The sequence below is a fragment of the Jaculus jaculus genome, chromosome 6 (genome assembly GCF_020740685.1).
Source record: "Jaculus jaculus isolate mJacJac1 chromosome 6, mJacJac1.mat.Y.cur, whole genome shotgun sequence".
Classification (NCBI taxonomy): domain Eukaryota; kingdom Metazoa; phylum Chordata; class Mammalia; order Rodentia; family Dipodidae; genus Jaculus; species Jaculus jaculus.
Genome location: NC_059107.1, coordinates 97,993,235 through 98,011,785, shown reverse-complemented (window position 1 = coordinate 98,011,785; position 18,551 = coordinate 97,993,235). Strand labels below are relative to the sequence as shown.

The 18,551-nt window shown below is 39.4% G+C and overlaps 1 protein-coding gene across 1 annotated transcript in view; it reads left to right on the top strand.

Moving 5' to 3' along the window:
• Tespa1 (thymocyte expressed, positive selection associated 1) overlaps positions 1 to 18,551 on the top strand; it is a 77,710-nt gene that overhangs the window by 49,099 nt on the left and 10,060 nt on the right. The window contains exon 12 of the mRNA XM_012948327.2: positions 12,156 to 12,474. Within this exon, the coding sequence (XP_012803781.2) occupies positions 12,156 to 12,474 (319 nt within the window). The remainder of the gene's footprint in view (positions 1 to 12,155; positions 12,475 to 18,551) is intronic.

Sequence of the window (18,551 nt, the reverse complement as noted above, 5' to 3'; positions counted from 1 at the left end):
TTGTCAGAGTCAGCTTCATGCTGCTGGGATGAACCTCCAAACCAGATACAGCTTATGGGCAGAATGGGATATATTGAAGCTAACAGATTCGGGAGTCTTCTATAACGTAGAAGAAGCTGACACCCTTTCACAGGTCCACACAGAGAGAAATACCATCACTAGTACCACAGAAAAGCACAGTCCAGAACTCCAGGCAGAGCTCAAGACTTCTGTATAGCTTGAGCCTTCCATAGCTCAATCTCAGGGCATCATTTCCATTGGCCCATGCAAACAGTTGTCCCACCCTTGATGGTGGTAATCTGTTTTACAGTTGCAACTTTAGTAACCTAAAACCAGTCTCTACGCCAGGAACTTCAAACTTGCTTGAATTTTTTTTTCCTATGATGAACTATGCATCTGCATATTTTTCTGCTCTATACCTTCCAGTCTACACACCAATCCATTACTTTTAAATTCAACCTTGATCAAACACTCAGGGCATGGGCAAAAGAATGCCACCAGCCTTTCTGCCAGTAGCACAGTTCCAACACAATTCTCTTTCCCTTTGAAAGTTAATAAGCCAAGCCTTCACAGTTCACAATTCCCTCTGCATTTAGCATTTTCAGACTTCCACTTAGAATAGCCAATCAAGCTGTGCTTACATCACAGCAAGGTTCTACCAAAGTACAAAGTCCTTCTGCATTTCTCACACAAACACATTCCAAAAGATGAAAAGTCACATGGTCAGATTCATTACAGCAATGACCATACTTCTCAGTGCCAATTTTTCTATTGCAGTTACCTTTTTGTTTCTGGGACAAACACACAACCAGAAACAACTTATGGGGTGGGGGGGGGAATTATTTATTTCAAACTTACAGAATCCAGAGGAAGCATCATCATGCCATAAGTTTCTGGCTCACTTCCACAGAGGCATAGCAGAGACACTACCGACAGCCAGCAAACACAAACAACCAGAGCCCAAACTGGATCTTTATACACATCAGGATTAGAATAAAAGATCTGCCCCAGTGACATTTCCTCCAGCAGGCTACTGGAGACTTAAGTAGGAAGCTTAACCTTAATCAAATATTCCTGGAGCTATGGGAAACATTCATTCACATTCAAACCACCACACCACCACAGAGCTGTTGGTTAGAGAGGTCCATGAGGTCCCCAAAACCATGCAAGCCATTGCCAAAGCACTGGCTATGTACCGGAGCTGAATGGTAAGACTCTATTGCTGAAGACCACAGGCTGTGGTCACAGGATAGTGAGAAGTCACTCTGGAACTGAGAGAGAAGCCCACTCCCTGTCATCTAGACCTAATAGTACTAGAAAGCGCTATGCAAGCTTCCTGGGGATAGTGAGCATCATCTCTTGGCTGCAGCCCTGGCCCACACCCTGACACCACACATAATAAAGCTCTACTTAGTGGGGTAGCCAGTTGAGTCTAAGGGAACTAACCCAACCCTAGGTCAAGGAACCCTTTCCTATCATCACTGCAGACAAGTGGGGCATTTCAGCTAGGAGTGCCAAAAGCCACAGAGTCATAAAACTTTCTGGAGCCATGTCCAGTCTGCAAAGTGGGAGCCAAGAGGAAGCAAAAAGATACCTCTCACCCTCCTGAGGGAAGGCCAATAGCCATCCAAGGACTGGATACTTAGGCCAAACTAGGAGAAGGGCAAGTTCTCTTGGCTTTGTTCCTGCAGTATGAGCCAAGATAAAGACAGCACTCCCCTGTAATCATGGATGATGTCCTGGGTCTGTACAGTGGATGTGCTTTGGGTAACCCTAAATATGGCAGAGATCAAAGCGGCATTACTTATTTACAGGAAGCAAGCTGTTCTCTTCTGACCACCTTATCTGGCTCAACTTTCCAGTCCTTAGTCCTCCTCATAGATATTGATGTCAGGCGCCAGCCAGCTAACTACATATCCCTCTCAACGTGTATAATAATCCAACATCTTTTAACCTACTCCCTTCTGGTCCTACCTAGCTACATCTAACTGAATTCAGGTGGATATCAACCTGGTTCCTCTTTCAAAAGCCCAAATTTCTCTACAAAAGATCTAATTCCTAAGACTCATACTGTCCCCAAGCATGAGGAGTCTTTCCATTTATTATAAGAATCTCCTGTGACTCACAGAGAACCAAGCAGAAGAGGACAACTTCTTGGGCCTGAGAAGATTTTGAAAACTGGACTGCCCAGTTTTGTCTCATAGTGTTGCCATTTCTGAAGTCTTGAAGGTTCCAGAGGAAGAGCTTCTGGATGAGGTTTCTGAATAGGGCCTGGATCTTCTAAAACACACACTTACTTCTGTCCCAGAAGCACCTGCCCCTGACCTTAGTAAACTCTTTCCCTATAAAGTTTATTAGCAAGAGGCAATAGTGCTGGGAACTTTAACTCTAAACTGGCACCCTCCTGACCCAGTTACTTATCTGTTCAAGTGATTAGACCTTGTAGGACAAAGTCCCTCCACCTTGCCTATGAGTACAGGAATTTGCGTAGGACTTACTCAAGAAGGACCCTAAGTTAACCTGAGGGCACTGTTTTGCGGCTTGTGTGTTTCAGCAGTTCCTTAATTTTCAAGGGAGTTACTGAGTCTCAGCAGGATCAACAAGTACCAGAAAGTTCACTTACAAACTCCAAAGGTTACTACAAAACCTTGCCAAACTTAAATCCTGCTGCCTTACTGCCAGGTAACCCTGAGGCCCTCCTTCAACCTTCCTGTACAGAACAATTGGCCTTACTGAAGCACTGAGCCAGATACACAAGACTCCACTTTCTCTTCATGGGGTTCCACAACTATCAGTGGTACAGTGATGCAGGCATGACATAGACTTTCAAGGTAGCAATTGTAAGCATGACAGAGGTCCTAGAATCTGGGCTCCTTCCAGGTAATTCCATGTCAGCCCAAAAGACAGAACTAATTGCACTTACAAGCTCTTCCCAACTAGAGGCAGGAATGACACTTGACTTCAAACAGACCTAATCCATGCATCCATCCTTTGTGACCCACGCTCATGCAGCCATGGAGAGAGAAAGGTCTCTGCACTCCCTGCTATGATTTGTACCTTCTAGATTGCAGGCCACATCCAGATGATATTTTCCCAGAGATATCAGCCATTGCAATCAACATCTCCCACTACCAAGGTCCTCTTGATCTTTAAGCCTGGCCTTTGACCTTCTGTCTTTCCCTCATTCTCCAAAATGCCTCTCAAGCCTTCTGTGCTTACTGTCCTACAACCCTATGACAGACCCCTTCCCCAGAGTGACCTTGTTCAGATGTAAAGAAACTCCAGAGGGTGATCATTTCTTTTGGCAATTATTTGACCTTGACAAACTGTCAAAAGTGAAATATCAACACAACAAGGCCAAAAAATAAAGCAAAAGTCCTCATACTTACTAATCATACTCTAACTGCTTGAATTAGATCCACTGTCGTGTTATGCTTTTTAGAAACAATCAGAACCTAACTCCTAATGACCAAGAGGACAAATGGTTTATATATATATAAATATATGATATATATACATATATATATATATATATATATATATATATATATATATATATGTTACTACTTAACAATATAGCAAGATGCCCATTTCTTATCTATTCAGATCAGACTGTACACAAATGGCCCACAAAATATGACCAACCAACTTCACTTATAAAAGTACCCCTTGGGTGATGGTTTTCTTTCTCCCTGATAAAACTCTGTTTCTATCTTTCCCTATAGCATATATCATTTATTAAAACTTTTATATTAATTCAGATCTTATGACCACTTTATCCCTCACAAATTGGACTCTTCAACCAAAAAACTAACACAAAGATAAATAAAAAGTTCCAAAATACACAGATCCTAAACAATGCATTTTTCAATAACACATGTACAAACAAAATAAATAGCAACAGAATTTTTAAGATATTTTAAAATAGATGAAAAGAAAAATAACTTAATATTAAAAGACAAGAAAAAATATATTTATCTAAAATAGTTTTGAATGTTAGTGATTTTTCTTTATGTTTTTTTTTTTTTTTGTTTGGGGTGGGGAGGTTCAGGATAGGACCTCACTCTAGCCCAGGCTGATCTAGAATTCACTACATAGTCACAGGGTGGCCTCGAACTCACAGTGATTCCCCTGCCTCTGCCTTACCAGTGCTGGGATTAAAGGCATGTGCAACCACACCTAGCTATTGTTAGTGATTTTAATTGATAAGAATGAAACATAATCTAAAGGTTAGCTCAGGAATAGAAGTTTTGTTGAGATAGTCTCTTATTTAAAATTTCTTGCCTGTAGAAAACATTTAAAGCTGAAGGTTGATTGACTCAAACATCCTAACCATTGAGTCCCAGACTCTGTTGTTTTCTTAGTTTCACTAATCTGTTTCCCCATTGTCCTTGTTTCAAATAAGTCAAACTGTGACATGAAAAACATGTTTTCATAGATCACCCTCTACTAAAGGACAATCAAATGGTGTCCAAGCATGTACTGTCTCCTTAGCACTGCTTCTTTCCCACAGTCTATGTACTTCAATTACCACATGATCTTGATTGTCTTTATTCCACTGTGTCTAATCACATGGCTTCTTATGCCTGTTGAGAAAAAGGTGTCATCTCAGTTGACTTGTAACAGATTAATATTAAGTGGATCTTTTGTTTGTTTGTTTGTTTTTTGAGGTATTGTCTCACTCTAGCCCAGGCTGATCTGGAATTCACTATGTAATCTCCAGGTGGCCTCAAACTCACAGAAATCCTCCTACCTTTGCCTCCTGGGTGCTGGGATTAAAGATGTGTGCCATAAGTGGATCTTCATAAGCAAGTTAAGAACATGATTACTGTTGGTCAAGATCCACATCATTCTTACTCAAGATTGAGACAAAAACACATAGATTTTGTTATTGAGAAGACACCATGTTCCATATTGTTAACCATTGTACACCCAGGGAAAGAAGATCTTATAATAATTTTTTTTATGGTTCTTGTTCGGTTGGATTAAAACTTTGTTTTAAAAACAATTGGCTAGGCTGGAAAAATGGATGAGTAGTTAAAGGCACTTTTCTGCAAAGGTTGGCAGCCCATATTCAATTCCCCAGAGCCCAGGTAAAGCCCAATGCACAAACTGGTACATGCATCTGGAGTTCATTTGCAACAGCAGGAGGCCCTGGATTGCCCATTATCTTTCTGTTTCTCTCCCCTACCCTCATATGCATGCACACACACAAATAAACAAATTATAAAAAACAAGTAGCTAGGTGGGGTCAGGTAGGAGGATAGGCAGAGGAGAGATATGGGAGGTTTAATCCAAACTAAAGACATGAAAAATCCATTTGGAAATCTACTTCTTTGCAACTAAGAGTCCTGACAATATTCTGTATTGTTTCGGACCTCATGGACATCCTTGACCAACAACTCACTGGGAGGTAACCCATCACTGACACAGGAGCTTTTACTCAATACCTTATGGCTCCTGGGATCAGCACTGTTCACCCATTCAGGGTACCTTTGTCTTTAATTTTATTTTTAATTATCTTACAAAGTAGTAGGTTTCCATGTGGCTTTTTCATTCATATTTAGTTTTGGTTAGCCCTCTTCCTGTCCCCTTATCTCTCACATCTCCTGTCCCCACTTAAAACTTACCACCTTCAATATTCCCCCCCCTCTACTTACATGTTGCATGTGATTTTGACAATCTATCATGCTGGTAAGTTCATTTCATACCTTTTAACAATAAATTATTTTTTAACATTCTACATACAGAATCTCCTAATCTTAAAATAAACAATAATTTCATTTATTTTCTTTCTTTTTTTTTAAATTTTTATTTATTTATTTATTTGAGAGCAACAGACCCAGAGAGAAAGACAGATAGAGGGAGAGAGAGAGAATGGGCGTGCCAGGGCTTCAAGCCTCTGCAAACGAACTCCAGACGCGTGCGCCCCCTTGTACATCTGGCTAACGTGGGACCTGGGGAACCGAGCCTCGAACCGGGGTCCTTAGGCTTCACAGGCAAGCGCTCAACCACTAAGCCATCTCTCCAGCCAAATTTTATTTTTTATTTACATGAAATATTACTTTTGGTAGGTATGTATTATGCATAGTTATATATTTCATAAAGATATTTTCATCCAAGTACATTATCTACTTCAATTATATTTACTCCATATTTCTATTCCTTTTCTCTGGATCCTTTCCAGATAGATATCTTTCCTTTTCACAGATAGTTTCAATTCTATTTTTATATCATGCATATACAAACTATATGAAGTACATAAATATAAAATCTGGGATCCACATAAGAAAGAAAGCATGTGATGTGTACCTCACTGAAATCTGGCTTATTTTTCTTAATATGACAGCCTTCAGTTGCATCCATTTTCCTTCAAATTTCATAATTTCAATACTGTTTTGGCTGAAAAAATAAATAGGAACTAATAAAATTTAAAATCCCCTGTCACTAAAATGGTAAGCCAGGAAAATAACCTGTTAAAAAGAAGAAAAATGGTCACACTTGAGATTCAACCAGTCATCACACTAGAGGACAATTAGTATGTATTTGTCTATAGTTCCTGAAGTGTTTATCGCGAGGAAAATTTTTATCTATATCTTCTAAGGAGATAATAAAGACAAATAGTGGTTAACATATATTAGAAGAATCCAGTGGGAAATGTGGCTTTGTGTATATTTTTTCTTGATGCTGTCAGTAAATTGTTATTCCAAACTTCCTGAAAAAGAAAATAAAGAAGCTGGGTATGGGACCTCACATCTTCAATCCCAGCACTTGGATTGCCAAAAGTTCGAGGCCACCCTGAAACTACATAGTGAATTCCAGGTCAACCTGGGCTACAGTGAGACCCTACCTTGAAAAACCAAAAATAAATAAGTAAATAAATAAATTTTAAAAAGGAAGAAAAATAACAAAATGGTTAACAAGTAATACAAGTAGTAAGTAATTTTTATGAATAGAATTTCAGTGGAAATGATCAAGGCAAGGATATTATTTGTCTGTCTGTTTGTTTGTTTGTTTGTTTGTTTGTTTGTTTGTTTGTTTGTTTTGAGGCTATGTATCATTCTAGCCCAAACAGACCTGGAACTCACACTGTACCCCAATCTGGTCTTTCCAGTGATGAATTTACAGGCATAAGCCACCAGGCTTAACTAAAGCAATGACATTTAACCAAAAGTTCAATGTTATTCTTAAGACCTGGAAGCCCACATTCATGTTTCCAAAGACACAATTCTGTAGACTTACTCTATAGAATTTTAGCTGAATACCAGCCATGAATGTTATCATTTTCAGATGTAAACACACATCAACATTGTCAGGAATTTTTTAAATAAATCATATTGGTTCAAACAAACACAAATATGTCCTTCTAATGATCAACCAAGTTAGATGGAACATTCTAGAAGATACTGAACAAGGTTACTGCTATAGTTTTCATAACTTTTTACATTTAGGTCTACAATTGAAAAGTATGGGAAAAGCCAGAGAGAAAAGAGGAGTTAGATAAGTAGAAATTCTCACCCTTCCAAATAATACGTCATGAGTTTGGCCTGCCCTCCCTAGAAAGCATGCGCTTAACTCATGAAGGTAAGGTTAGGCTTGGGCTGTACTTATGATGGCATTCAACAGGAGCTTTGATGACCTGCCACAGTGATACAACATACTAAGACAAATAATGAGCCTCTGGATTCAGCAAAAAGTCTGCCTGGAGGAAGAATCTTTTGTAAAGGACATCCACAGAGCTGAAGTGGGTTTTAGACTTGGAAGTAATGCGAGATCTTAAAAGTGTGATTTGGAGAAGAGTAATCCTGTGGTGTAGAGTCTCAAATGAAAGCTTCATGAGAGTTCTGTTAAGGGCTAGATTAGCCCTCTCAACCTTCGTGGGATATTGACAATACCTAACAGGATGGAGGTAAATGAGTGACATTGAAAATGAAAACCAGGCCATCATCAAAAGGGAAGAGCCAGGAATAATGTGATCAATGAAGACAGTGGCTACATTTGAGGCCCTTTCTATTTTAGTGAGTGTGATGATTAATCTTGGCAAATCAATGAGATTTAGAATCATAGAAATAAACTATTAGGCATAACTGTGAAGGAGTTTCTAGATCAGGCTAATTGAGATAGCAGCATCTCAAGGGATGGGAATTCTGGATTACAAAAAAAGAAGAAAGTGAGTGGACCACAGATATTCATCATACTCTGCTTCCTGATTATGAATGCAATGTGAATAGCTACTTTATACTCCTACTTCTCTGCTTTCCCCACCAAGATGACTGTATCTTCTGTGACTATAAGCCAAACTAATCTTTTCTTGCCTCTTATCAAGTATTGGGTCATAGAACAGGAATTCCTGGATGCCTCCAGTGAAGATGGCTACAGGAATTAGTAGATGCTTTGTCTATGTACTTGATTTTAACAACCCAGCACAAGACTGTAACCAGAGAGCAAAGTATGCCTTAACAGCTTTGGGTGACACAACATAGGAAATTTCCCTTACATTCTGAAGTTCAGATGATAAGAGGTGCAATTGTACAAAACAGTATGGCTTTAGATGTGTTCATAGCAACTTAGAGTAATACCTGAGCCTTTTTTTTTTAGTTTTGGTTTTTCAAAGTATGGTCTCTTCCAGGTTGGTTTGAAAATCACTATGTATTCTCAAGATGGCTTTGAACTCACAGAAATCCTCCAACTTCTGCCTCCCAAGTGCTGGAATTAAAGGTGTGAGTCACTATGCCTGACATAATAGTGTATATATATTCCCATAAGGGAACAAAATGAACACTCACACTGCTATAGATGGTATTGGGCATAGCAAAGAAATATTCAACCAATGCAAGATGTAAAACAGGGAAAACATCAAACTCTGAAGCTCCTTTAATGTTTATTTATACTTCCCACCTATGTATGGGGCCTAGCATGCTGTAACTATTAAAGAAATATTTTTGAAAAGTAGAAATAAATCCCATAGATCCCACCAACATGAAAGCTAAGATTATCTTCAGAGAGTATCTGAAGCTCAAGGCAGAGATATCCTGCTTTGCTATAGCTTGCCTACCTGATGTTCCCACAAATATGTTTGAAGGGTTTCTTAGTTTATACCCTTGTTTTTATCTGTAACAATAAAAATGTCATGAAATTGTTGCATCGGCACATGGAATTTGGAGTAACTTAAATCTGTGTTCACAAGCCATGTTCACTCATATTTAGCTCCAGAATAAACTTTCATTCCCTTTGAGGTCAGAGCTTATATTTGCTATTAGTTTGTTTGTTTGTTAAATTTAGTTTAGACACAGATAGTTGTCTCTAATTTTACATTAGTACATAAATTTTTTTAATATTTTATTATTTACTTGAGAGACAGTGAGAGAGAGAAAGAGGCAGATATAAAAAGAGAGAGATTTTGCACACAAGGGCCTTTAGCCATTGCAAACAAACTCCAGACACATGCACCATTCTGTGCAGCTGACTATATCTGGGTACTACAGAATCAAACTCAGATCCTTGGGCTTTGGAGGCCTTAACCACTGAGATATCTCTCCAGCCTAGGTGCTTTAATTTTTTTTAATATTTTATTTTTCTTTTTTTATTTCAGAGAAAGAAAAATGGGCAGGTAGAGAAAGAGAGAGAAAATGGGTGTGCCAGGGACTCTAGCTACTGCAAACAAACTCCAGATATGTGTGCCCCTTGTGCATCTGGCATACATGGATGCTGGGGAATCAAATCTGAGTCCTTTGGCTTTGCAGGCAAGTGCCTTAACCACTAAGGCATCTCTCTAGCTCTAGGTGCATTAAATTTTGACCTTAGAAAATTACAGACAAATTTACAAAATTCTTAAATATCTTTTATAAAATGTTTCAAAAGTAACCATTACCATAAACAAACTTGACCTGGTACACAAATGTATTTCAAATATTCTAGACCTTTTATTTTCTCTCCAATTTGTCAAAACACTTGCTGTGAGAGGTTGACAACCAAAATGTGTCTTCTTCTCATGTCTAGGTTAGCCATAATTATCTGAGTTTTAAAGATCAATACCTCTGTATTGGCAGCCTTAGCAAGGTAAACTAAGCCTCCTGTCCTTAATATGTCAATGAAAAAGAAGAAGAAAAAGCAGAGAAAGGAGACCTGTTCAATGTGGCCACACTGGGAAAGGGAAGAAATGAAGGCATCCAGTGGAGCCTCCCTCTCCTCAGTACATCTCCCAAGGGCTGATGTGAGGTTTATGCTTAAACAAAGGACAAGAAGTATGTGTAGCTAAGCAGTTAATCGTGGTCAAGTTGTGGTCCCACCCATCACTGACTCATCATTGTCTGGTTGTACTCCAAGATGGTCTGACAAGTTGCCAGAGTTGAGAGAAATACCTTTCTGGGAGACAAGTTCTTTCTCTATGTCATATCAGAGCTAAAGCCTTTCCTTTCTTCCAGCATGAGATTCCTGAGGAAATCCAATCCCTTGTGGGCTTTTGTTTCAATAGTCAGAGAGACAAAGAGAGAGCCACATATGTCTCTTTTTAGAACATCTTTGCTTCTGCCAAGAGAATTACACACTGAAGAACTGGTAAATTAAAAAAGCTTTAGAACTTGATCTATCCTTTTTTTTTTTTCAGGAGTTTGCCAATAGTGATACCGAAATTTTGGGGTTCCTCAGCAATTTGCCAATATGATATGCCAATACACTGATAATTTTGGCATGTCTCCAGATTGTTGTCTAATGAATTCAAAGGATGAAATCCACATGCCAAGGCTAAGGTCCAGAAAGATTTTATTACAGCTTAGAGCTTTAGGAGAGGGAGCTTTAAGAGAAGGGGAGCTTAAGGTAAGAAAGGGAGACATTGAGAAGCCCGGAATTGAAGAGAAGGAGGGAAGAGCTCTTTCTTGTTCAGGGGAAAGGAGGGGCTTTGAGACGCCCCTCAAGACGCAGGTTGCGGATTCCATTAGCCCGGTGCGGGTTGGGCAGCTAGTTTATCCCATCTAGCCCTGACATCAGGTGTCTGGGGTCAGGATTTCTGAAAAAGGGTGATCTTCCCAGAAATCTTAATTCTTTATAAGGGTCTTCTTGGAAGGGAGTAGAAGGACTTCTGGAGAACACAGATAATGAAGGCTCAGGCCTCCCGACTGTTCTGACCTGTAGTCAAGTGACCTAGCTTTTCTTCTACACAGTTTGGAGCTGAGCTCACTTTGATTTCATTTTTGTATAGACTTGCATGGCACTCATCCCTCTAGAATTTTGTTCAGTACTGAGCTCCACATGTGACATTTAACAGTCATGTGGACTCACATGGGTCACTTGCACTACTTGCTGATTGCAGTAAGGAACTGCTACTGTCTGAAGGCTTCAATAGTTATTTTAGTCAACTTTGGGTAGCTCCATAGCGGGATAATGATTCAGTGATATGAAATTCCTAAGGAACTTGTCTGCTCAGATTTGAAATTTTTATTATAAGTTTTGCACCCTGAGTCTTTGCTGCCTTGGTGCAGTCTAGGAAGAATTCTAGCTATTTAGTCTTTTACAATTCAAGAGTGCACTCTTAATTGATAAAATAGTTTCATGTGCCATTTTGTGTTAGTTTTCATTATTCCTTGTTGTGGAACATACAATATTATGTGTTAAAATTGTTACCCTTGGCAGTTTCACTTGAAATACATGTGTGCGCATACATATGTTTGTATGTTTGTATGTGCACAAGCACCTTTGAGATAGGTATCAAAGTTATCTATTGTTCTGCTACCAATCTAAAAAACTGGCTGGTCAAGATCTTTATCTTAGCCAGGCCTAAATGAAATGCAAGTACTCAAAGATTCACTTTGAGAAGGAAAAGAGAAAAATGGTCCCTTAAATAAACCTAAGTTCTTGCTGTCAAGACACAGGATTACAAAACCGGTAACAGGGCTGGGGAAAACAGCTCAGTGGTTAAAGACGCTTGCAAAACAGGTAGCAATATGATTGATTTACAACAATCATGAAATTAAAACAGGTGATCTTAATTTGTTTTACTCTGTCATAAATATAATTTGAATTGAACTGCTATAGACCTGGTAAACTTATGCTACCTAACATTATAAACAGAGATACTCTCAACTTCCTACGCGCCACTGAGAATGGTACCGCGAGGTGGTGTCTGTGTGTGCGCACGCGGGTGTGCTCCGGTTTCCCAGCGCCCCTGCGCATTGTCAGGACGCTGCGCTGGCGGGCTTTCAGCTTTTCCCAGGGCAGCACGCCCACCCTGCGGGCCAAGACGCAGCTCCCGGCAGATGACAGCGGTCAGAGTGGAGAGTACCAGGGGCCCCAGGCTGTGGTGGGGGGCAGCCTGAGGGGGAGCCAGGACGCCCGAAGGCGGCAGCGGTTGGGTAAGCCCCGTGGTGGTTGCGGTGCATGGGTGCCGGTGGCGGCAGCCTTGGAAGGCCCCACGGCAGAGGTTGTGGACCAGGAAGCCTTGGTTGCCCGCATGGCAGTGGTCATGGAAAACCTCTTCAGGTGGGCAATGCCCTGGCCCGGCTGATCGGCCTCTCTGCTCCCTGTACATCCAGCGTCCTGCAGAACCTCCACCACTGCTCCAGAATTACACGCTGTCCCCTGGGCAGGGTCTAAGCCTGGACAAGTCCACTGGGCTCCATGCTCAGTACCAGAGCTATCCACAGAGGGTAGATAGAGCTTGACAGTTTAACCTCCACCATTGCAACGACTGCATCGGAAGTCATCAAGCCTCTCACAGGAGAACTTGGTTGTGATCAGTTCATCCAGAGAGAGTAGTTCAGTGATGTGCATCCCTCACCACTTAAGTCCACACAGACCTGCATGTTCAATTTGTGAAAAAAGTAAGTGGGTGAAAAAGCATCCAAAATGGGAGGGAAAAAATGTCCAAAGCATTGTTGACTACTGGTTAGTTCTTTGAGTCTGGCCTATTCTGATTCTTTTCTCTACTTTAAGGAAACTATGAGTCCATGTGGCTTCATTTACTAAGTAAAGGATGACTTTATAAACTGAGACTTTATGAAAGAAATGATCAGATAAGACAAAGGGTTAAAGCTGAATGGAATTTCAAAGGGGAAAGTGGGGGGAGGAGGAAGGTTATTACCATGGGATATTTTTTATAATCATGGAAAATGTTAATAAAAATTGAGAAAAATACATAAATAAATGAACCAAACAAACAAAAGAAAAGGCTGAATTTAGGCCTGAAAGTCATTGGAAAGAATTTGTCAGACAATATACACACTTCATGTCAGAATCAACAGAAGTTTGTAGGGTACGATGGGTTTGTGTTTTCTGATATGTTTCAAATTGTCAGGCAAACCAAATATTGTACATGTTGGATGATAAGTCACTTTTTTAAAAATTAAATTTCTGGAATTTACCCATCCAAAATTAAAATGGTACTGTGAATCTATTAGAAGTAAATTGCTTTGAGTGAAACATGAAGGAATAGCTGATCTAACACAAGTATTTTACAAGACAATGACATCTAAAACAAAGAGTTTATTAAGGTACAACTTGCATTTATAAAAAACAGTACTCAGGGGACTTTTGGTCAAGATGGTGTCCGCCTGCCATGCCGCACCTCCTGGGGAAGGAAAGGCAAGGCATTAATGGCTCACTGGGTCTTTTAGGGGAGAGCAATCTCTAATATATTGCCAGTGAGAGGGTACAGAGGGGAAATAAAAGGGAATCAGCTCTCACGTAGCCCACCAGTCCCCCACCACCACCCCCCAAGCAATCATCCTAGCCTAGTCCCACCCTCAGCATATTGCCGCACTTACTACAGAAGAGGGGACCCAAGCCAGCATAGTTCCACTTGTCTCACTGTGCAGGGGCAATTGCTGGGCTACCCCTGCCCACATGCGGTTTTGGGCCAGCTCTGCCTGCCCACTCACCTGCCCAGACAAACTCAGGACTGCTGCACCCATCCACCTGCCCACACATGAGCTCAGGCCCGCTCCCCCAAAGAGGCACCATTTCCCCACCCACTCTCCCTGCCCAAACACTGTGGTGGGCAGACCACAGCACAAAAGGAATAACATGAAAAATCAAATGCAAGTAAATCCAATAAGATCGCCCAGTGCTACAATGGATATCTCTAATCAAAACATAGAAGGGACATTAGGTTCAGAACCCCGAAATGAAGTTATGAGCAATGCAACCCTGAGCAAACTATTGGTAGAATATGCAGAAAAGCAAAAAAGGACTGATAATCATGTGGATGCTACCATCACTAGAATAGACCTAATAGATAAGAAAATGGAAGGGGTTCAAAGATAGTTAAAGGATGTGAAGGAGAGTTCAAGAAAAAAAGAAAGAAAGAAAGAAAGAAAGAAAGAAAGAAAGAAAGAAAGAAAGAAAGAAAGAGAGGGGACCTCAAAAATCAGCTGGCTATTCTAAATGAAGACATAAAGAAATGCAAGGATGACTTATAAGAAGCATCAAGAAAATCAGAAAATGAAGTGAAAAGGGAGCTTGACAGAGGAATGGAAACTATACATAGAAAAGTAGTAGAAAGTGCAAACCTAATTGAACAAGCCCAAAGCTCTTTAGAAGCTCTCAAGAATACAGTCAGCCATGTGGAGAATAGAAACTCATATCTGGAAGACAAGATTGAAGAAACAGTTTGCGAGTTCAAAAGTTTCTGTGAACAGAACATGAGGAAATTGTGGGATACCCTTAAATGTCCTAATATTCAGATGGTGGGAATATCAGAAGGGGAAGAAATTCAGACCAAATGCATGGAAAACTTACTTAACAAAATTATCAAAGAAAGCTTTCCTACTCTCTCAAAAGGAAGGCCCATCAAGATACAAGAAGCTAAAAGAACTCCAAAAAGACTGGACCAAAGGAGAAACTCTCCAAGACATAGTGTCATTAATACTCTAGATATTGACAAGAAAGAGAAAATCCTAAAAGCAGCTAGGGAAAAACAGCACATCACATTTAAAGGTAATCCCATCAGAATTACTTCAGACTTCTCAAAGGAAACCCTGAAAGACAGAAGGGCCTAGAATGGAACACTGCAAAGTCTAAGAACTTTTGGCTTCCAACCCAAACTACCCAGCAAAAGTATCCCTCATAATAGATGGTGAAAGAAAAACTTCCCATGACAAAACACAGCTTTATAATTATATGAACACAAAACCAAACTTACAGAGAGTATTTCAGGAAATTCTCCACACAGAAGAATCAAATAATCAACCTCAAATGCCCACAAGAAGTAGATAATAATAACCAAACTCAGAGAAGGCACAAAAACCTTTAAAGTCCATGAAAACACCAAACCACATATGCCAACACAATATGGCAGGGTTCAAATCAAACCTCACAGTCATTACCCTAAATATTAATGGCCTTGATTCACCCATCACAAGACACAAGCTAACAGAGTGGATCAGAAAATTAGACCCCTCAATCTGTTGTCTTCAAGAAACCCACCACTAAAGTCAGACACCTCCTCAGGGTAAAAGGGTGGAAAATGATACTCCATGCAAATGGGAATAAGAAATAAGCAGGCATAGCTATACAAATATCACATAAAATAAACTTCAAACCAAAAATAATCAAAAAAGACAAAGAAGGCCACTTCCTACGTAACAAGGGAATGATCTATCAAGAGGATATCACAATCATAAATCTTTATGCACCAAACACAAGGGCACCACAGTTAATAAAATAAAACCTACTCAACAATAAAATAGAAATAACCACCAAATAATCATAGTTGGGGACTTCAATATACCATTATCAGTAATAGATAGATCATCCAAACAGAAACTCAACAGGGAAGTAAAAGACCTCAACAAAACCATAGGACATTTAGACCTAACGGACTTCTACAGAACATTCCACCCCAAATCCACATTCTTCTCAGCAGCCCATGGAACATTCTCTAAAATAGATCATATACTGGGTCACAAAGCCTGCATCCATATGTTTAGGAAGATTGGCTTAATTCCCTGCATGATATCAGATCACAATGCTATAATGCTAGAAATCAATAACAAAAGACCCACCAAGAATTCCATCAGCTCCTGGAAACTGAAGAGCACACTTTTAAACAATAATTGGGTAGAAATGGGTAGTTGACAAAATAAAAAATGGAATTATGAAAATTCTAGAAATGAATGACAATGAGAGCACATTATACGAAAACATGGGACACAATGAATACAGTTCTCAGGGGAAAAATCATAGCACTAAATGTCTTCATAACACAGATAGAGAGATCCCAATCAATAACCTAACCATCTACCTAAAGACACTGGAAAAGCAAGAAGAATCAAACCCAAAAAGTTTCAGTTGGAAAGAAATAATTAAGACCAGAGCAGAAATTAATGAATTGGAATCTAAGAAACAATTAAGAAAATTGACAAAACAAAGAGCTAGTTCTTTGAAAAAATAAGCAAGATTGACAAACCCGTGGCCAGTTTGATCAAGCAAAAGGAAAAAAAAAAAGGAGATGCTTCAAATTAACAAAATTAGAAATGAAAAAGGAAAGAACACAAAGACATAAGTGAAATTGGGAGAATCATTACGGCTTATTTCAAAAACATCTACTCCTCAAAACTGGATAATATGGAGGAAAAGGATAAATTCCTGGACGCATACCATCTACCAAAGCTAAACTCAGAGCAGATTAATCTCCCAAGCAAACCCATCACACTCATTGATATTGAAAAGTAATAAAAAAAAAAACCTCCCCCCAAAGAAGAGTCCAGGACCAGATGGCTTCTCAGCTGAATTCGATCAAATCTTCATGGAATATCTCAAACCAATCTTTCTCAAACTGTCCCACACAATTGGAGAACATGGAAAGCTCCCCAACTCCTTCTATGAAGCTATGATACCATGATACCAAAACCAGGCAGAAATGCCACAGGAAAAGAAAACTACAGGCCTATCACCTGATGAACTTAGACACAAAAATTCTGAACAAAATGCTCACAAATTGAATCCAACAACACATCAAAAGCATTATCCACGTTGATCAAGTGGGATTCATCCCAGGAATGCAGGGGTGGTTCAACATAAGGAAATCTGTCAATGAAATACACCATATAAACAAGGTTAAACACAAAAACCACATGATCTTTTCGATAGCTGCAGAGAAAGCCTTTGACAAAATACAAAGCACTTCATGATCAAAACATTGGAGAGAATTGGCATGGTTGGCTTATATCTTAACATAATAAAGGCTATATATAAAGTTCCTAAAGCCCAAATAATACTTAATAGAGAGAGACTAGAGGAATTCCCATTGATATTAGGAACAAGACAGGGGTGTCCACTCTCACCTCTGCTCTTCAATATAGTACTGGAAGTCCTACCTCAAGAAATAAGAAAGAAGAAAGAAATTAAAAGGATACAATTTGGAAAGGAAGAAGTTAAGTTAGCTCTATTTGCAGATAGCATGATTCTATACTTAAAAGACCAGAGAGCATCCATTCCAAAACTCTTGAAAGTGATTAACTGCTTTAGCAAAGTAGCAGGATACAAAATCACCCTAGGGAAATACACTAAATATTAGCTGTCCTTTTATTCCCCATAACATCTTTGCCTGTGTCTTTAACATATGTTTATTAATCCCCCAGAAGGACCATTACACCAGTTTTGAAGAAAAGTGGAGATACAGAACTTATCTAATAATCTTTAGCTAAACAGGCCTAAGTAAAGGATGGCACATAAGCTTAAAGTTATTTTTATCATACATGTAATTTAAGTTGCCTAGTGATATTATAAGCCATATTTGAAAAAATAGAAAGCATATCTATCTTATCTTTAAACACATAACAGTTTTAAGTATATGAAAAACATGTTACCAAGCCTGGAGACAATTATCCCAAAAAATTTTAAATTACCTGATTTGATAAAGGCTTAATAAGCACCCTGAAATTATTTAAAAAAAAAATTATGGGAACTGGAAAGATGGCTCAACAGTTAAAGTTACTTGCTATAAAGCTGCCTGAGATCGATTCCCCAGTACCCATATAAAGACAGCTGCACAAGGTGGTGCATGCATCTGGAGTTTATTTACAGTAACAAGAGGCCCTGGTGTACCCATTCATTCTCATTCTCATTCCCTTTCTCTCTCTCTCTCTCTTTCTCTCTCATTGTATCAAATAAATCAATCAATAAATATTTTTAAAAATCTAAAGCAGAATCAAATCCTGAGAACTGTTTCAAGAATTTTCTATTGATTATCCTCAGATAAGAACAACTTCCTTTTCTCTGTCTGGAGCCACCCTGTGGGTCATAAGACATGCCCCTGTGGTAGGGCTCAGTCTTTCTCTTCTTGGGATATTGAGACATATTCCTTCTACAACACCATCTCCAACTACAAATACCTTCATTAGCTCTGAAGGAAGGAGACCCTTGATAATGACTTTGGTAGCCTGGTCAGCCATTTTTCCTCTCCAAGGTTTCTTCTAGCCCCTTTGATGTCCTTTGCAGTACACGACTATGACTTCAGAAGGAAGATAGAGAGCAATGTCACCCTTTTTAAATACTGGCATGAGCAGGAAGGACGAATGAGGCATATTTAGAATTGGTGTAAATTTTGATCCTCTGAG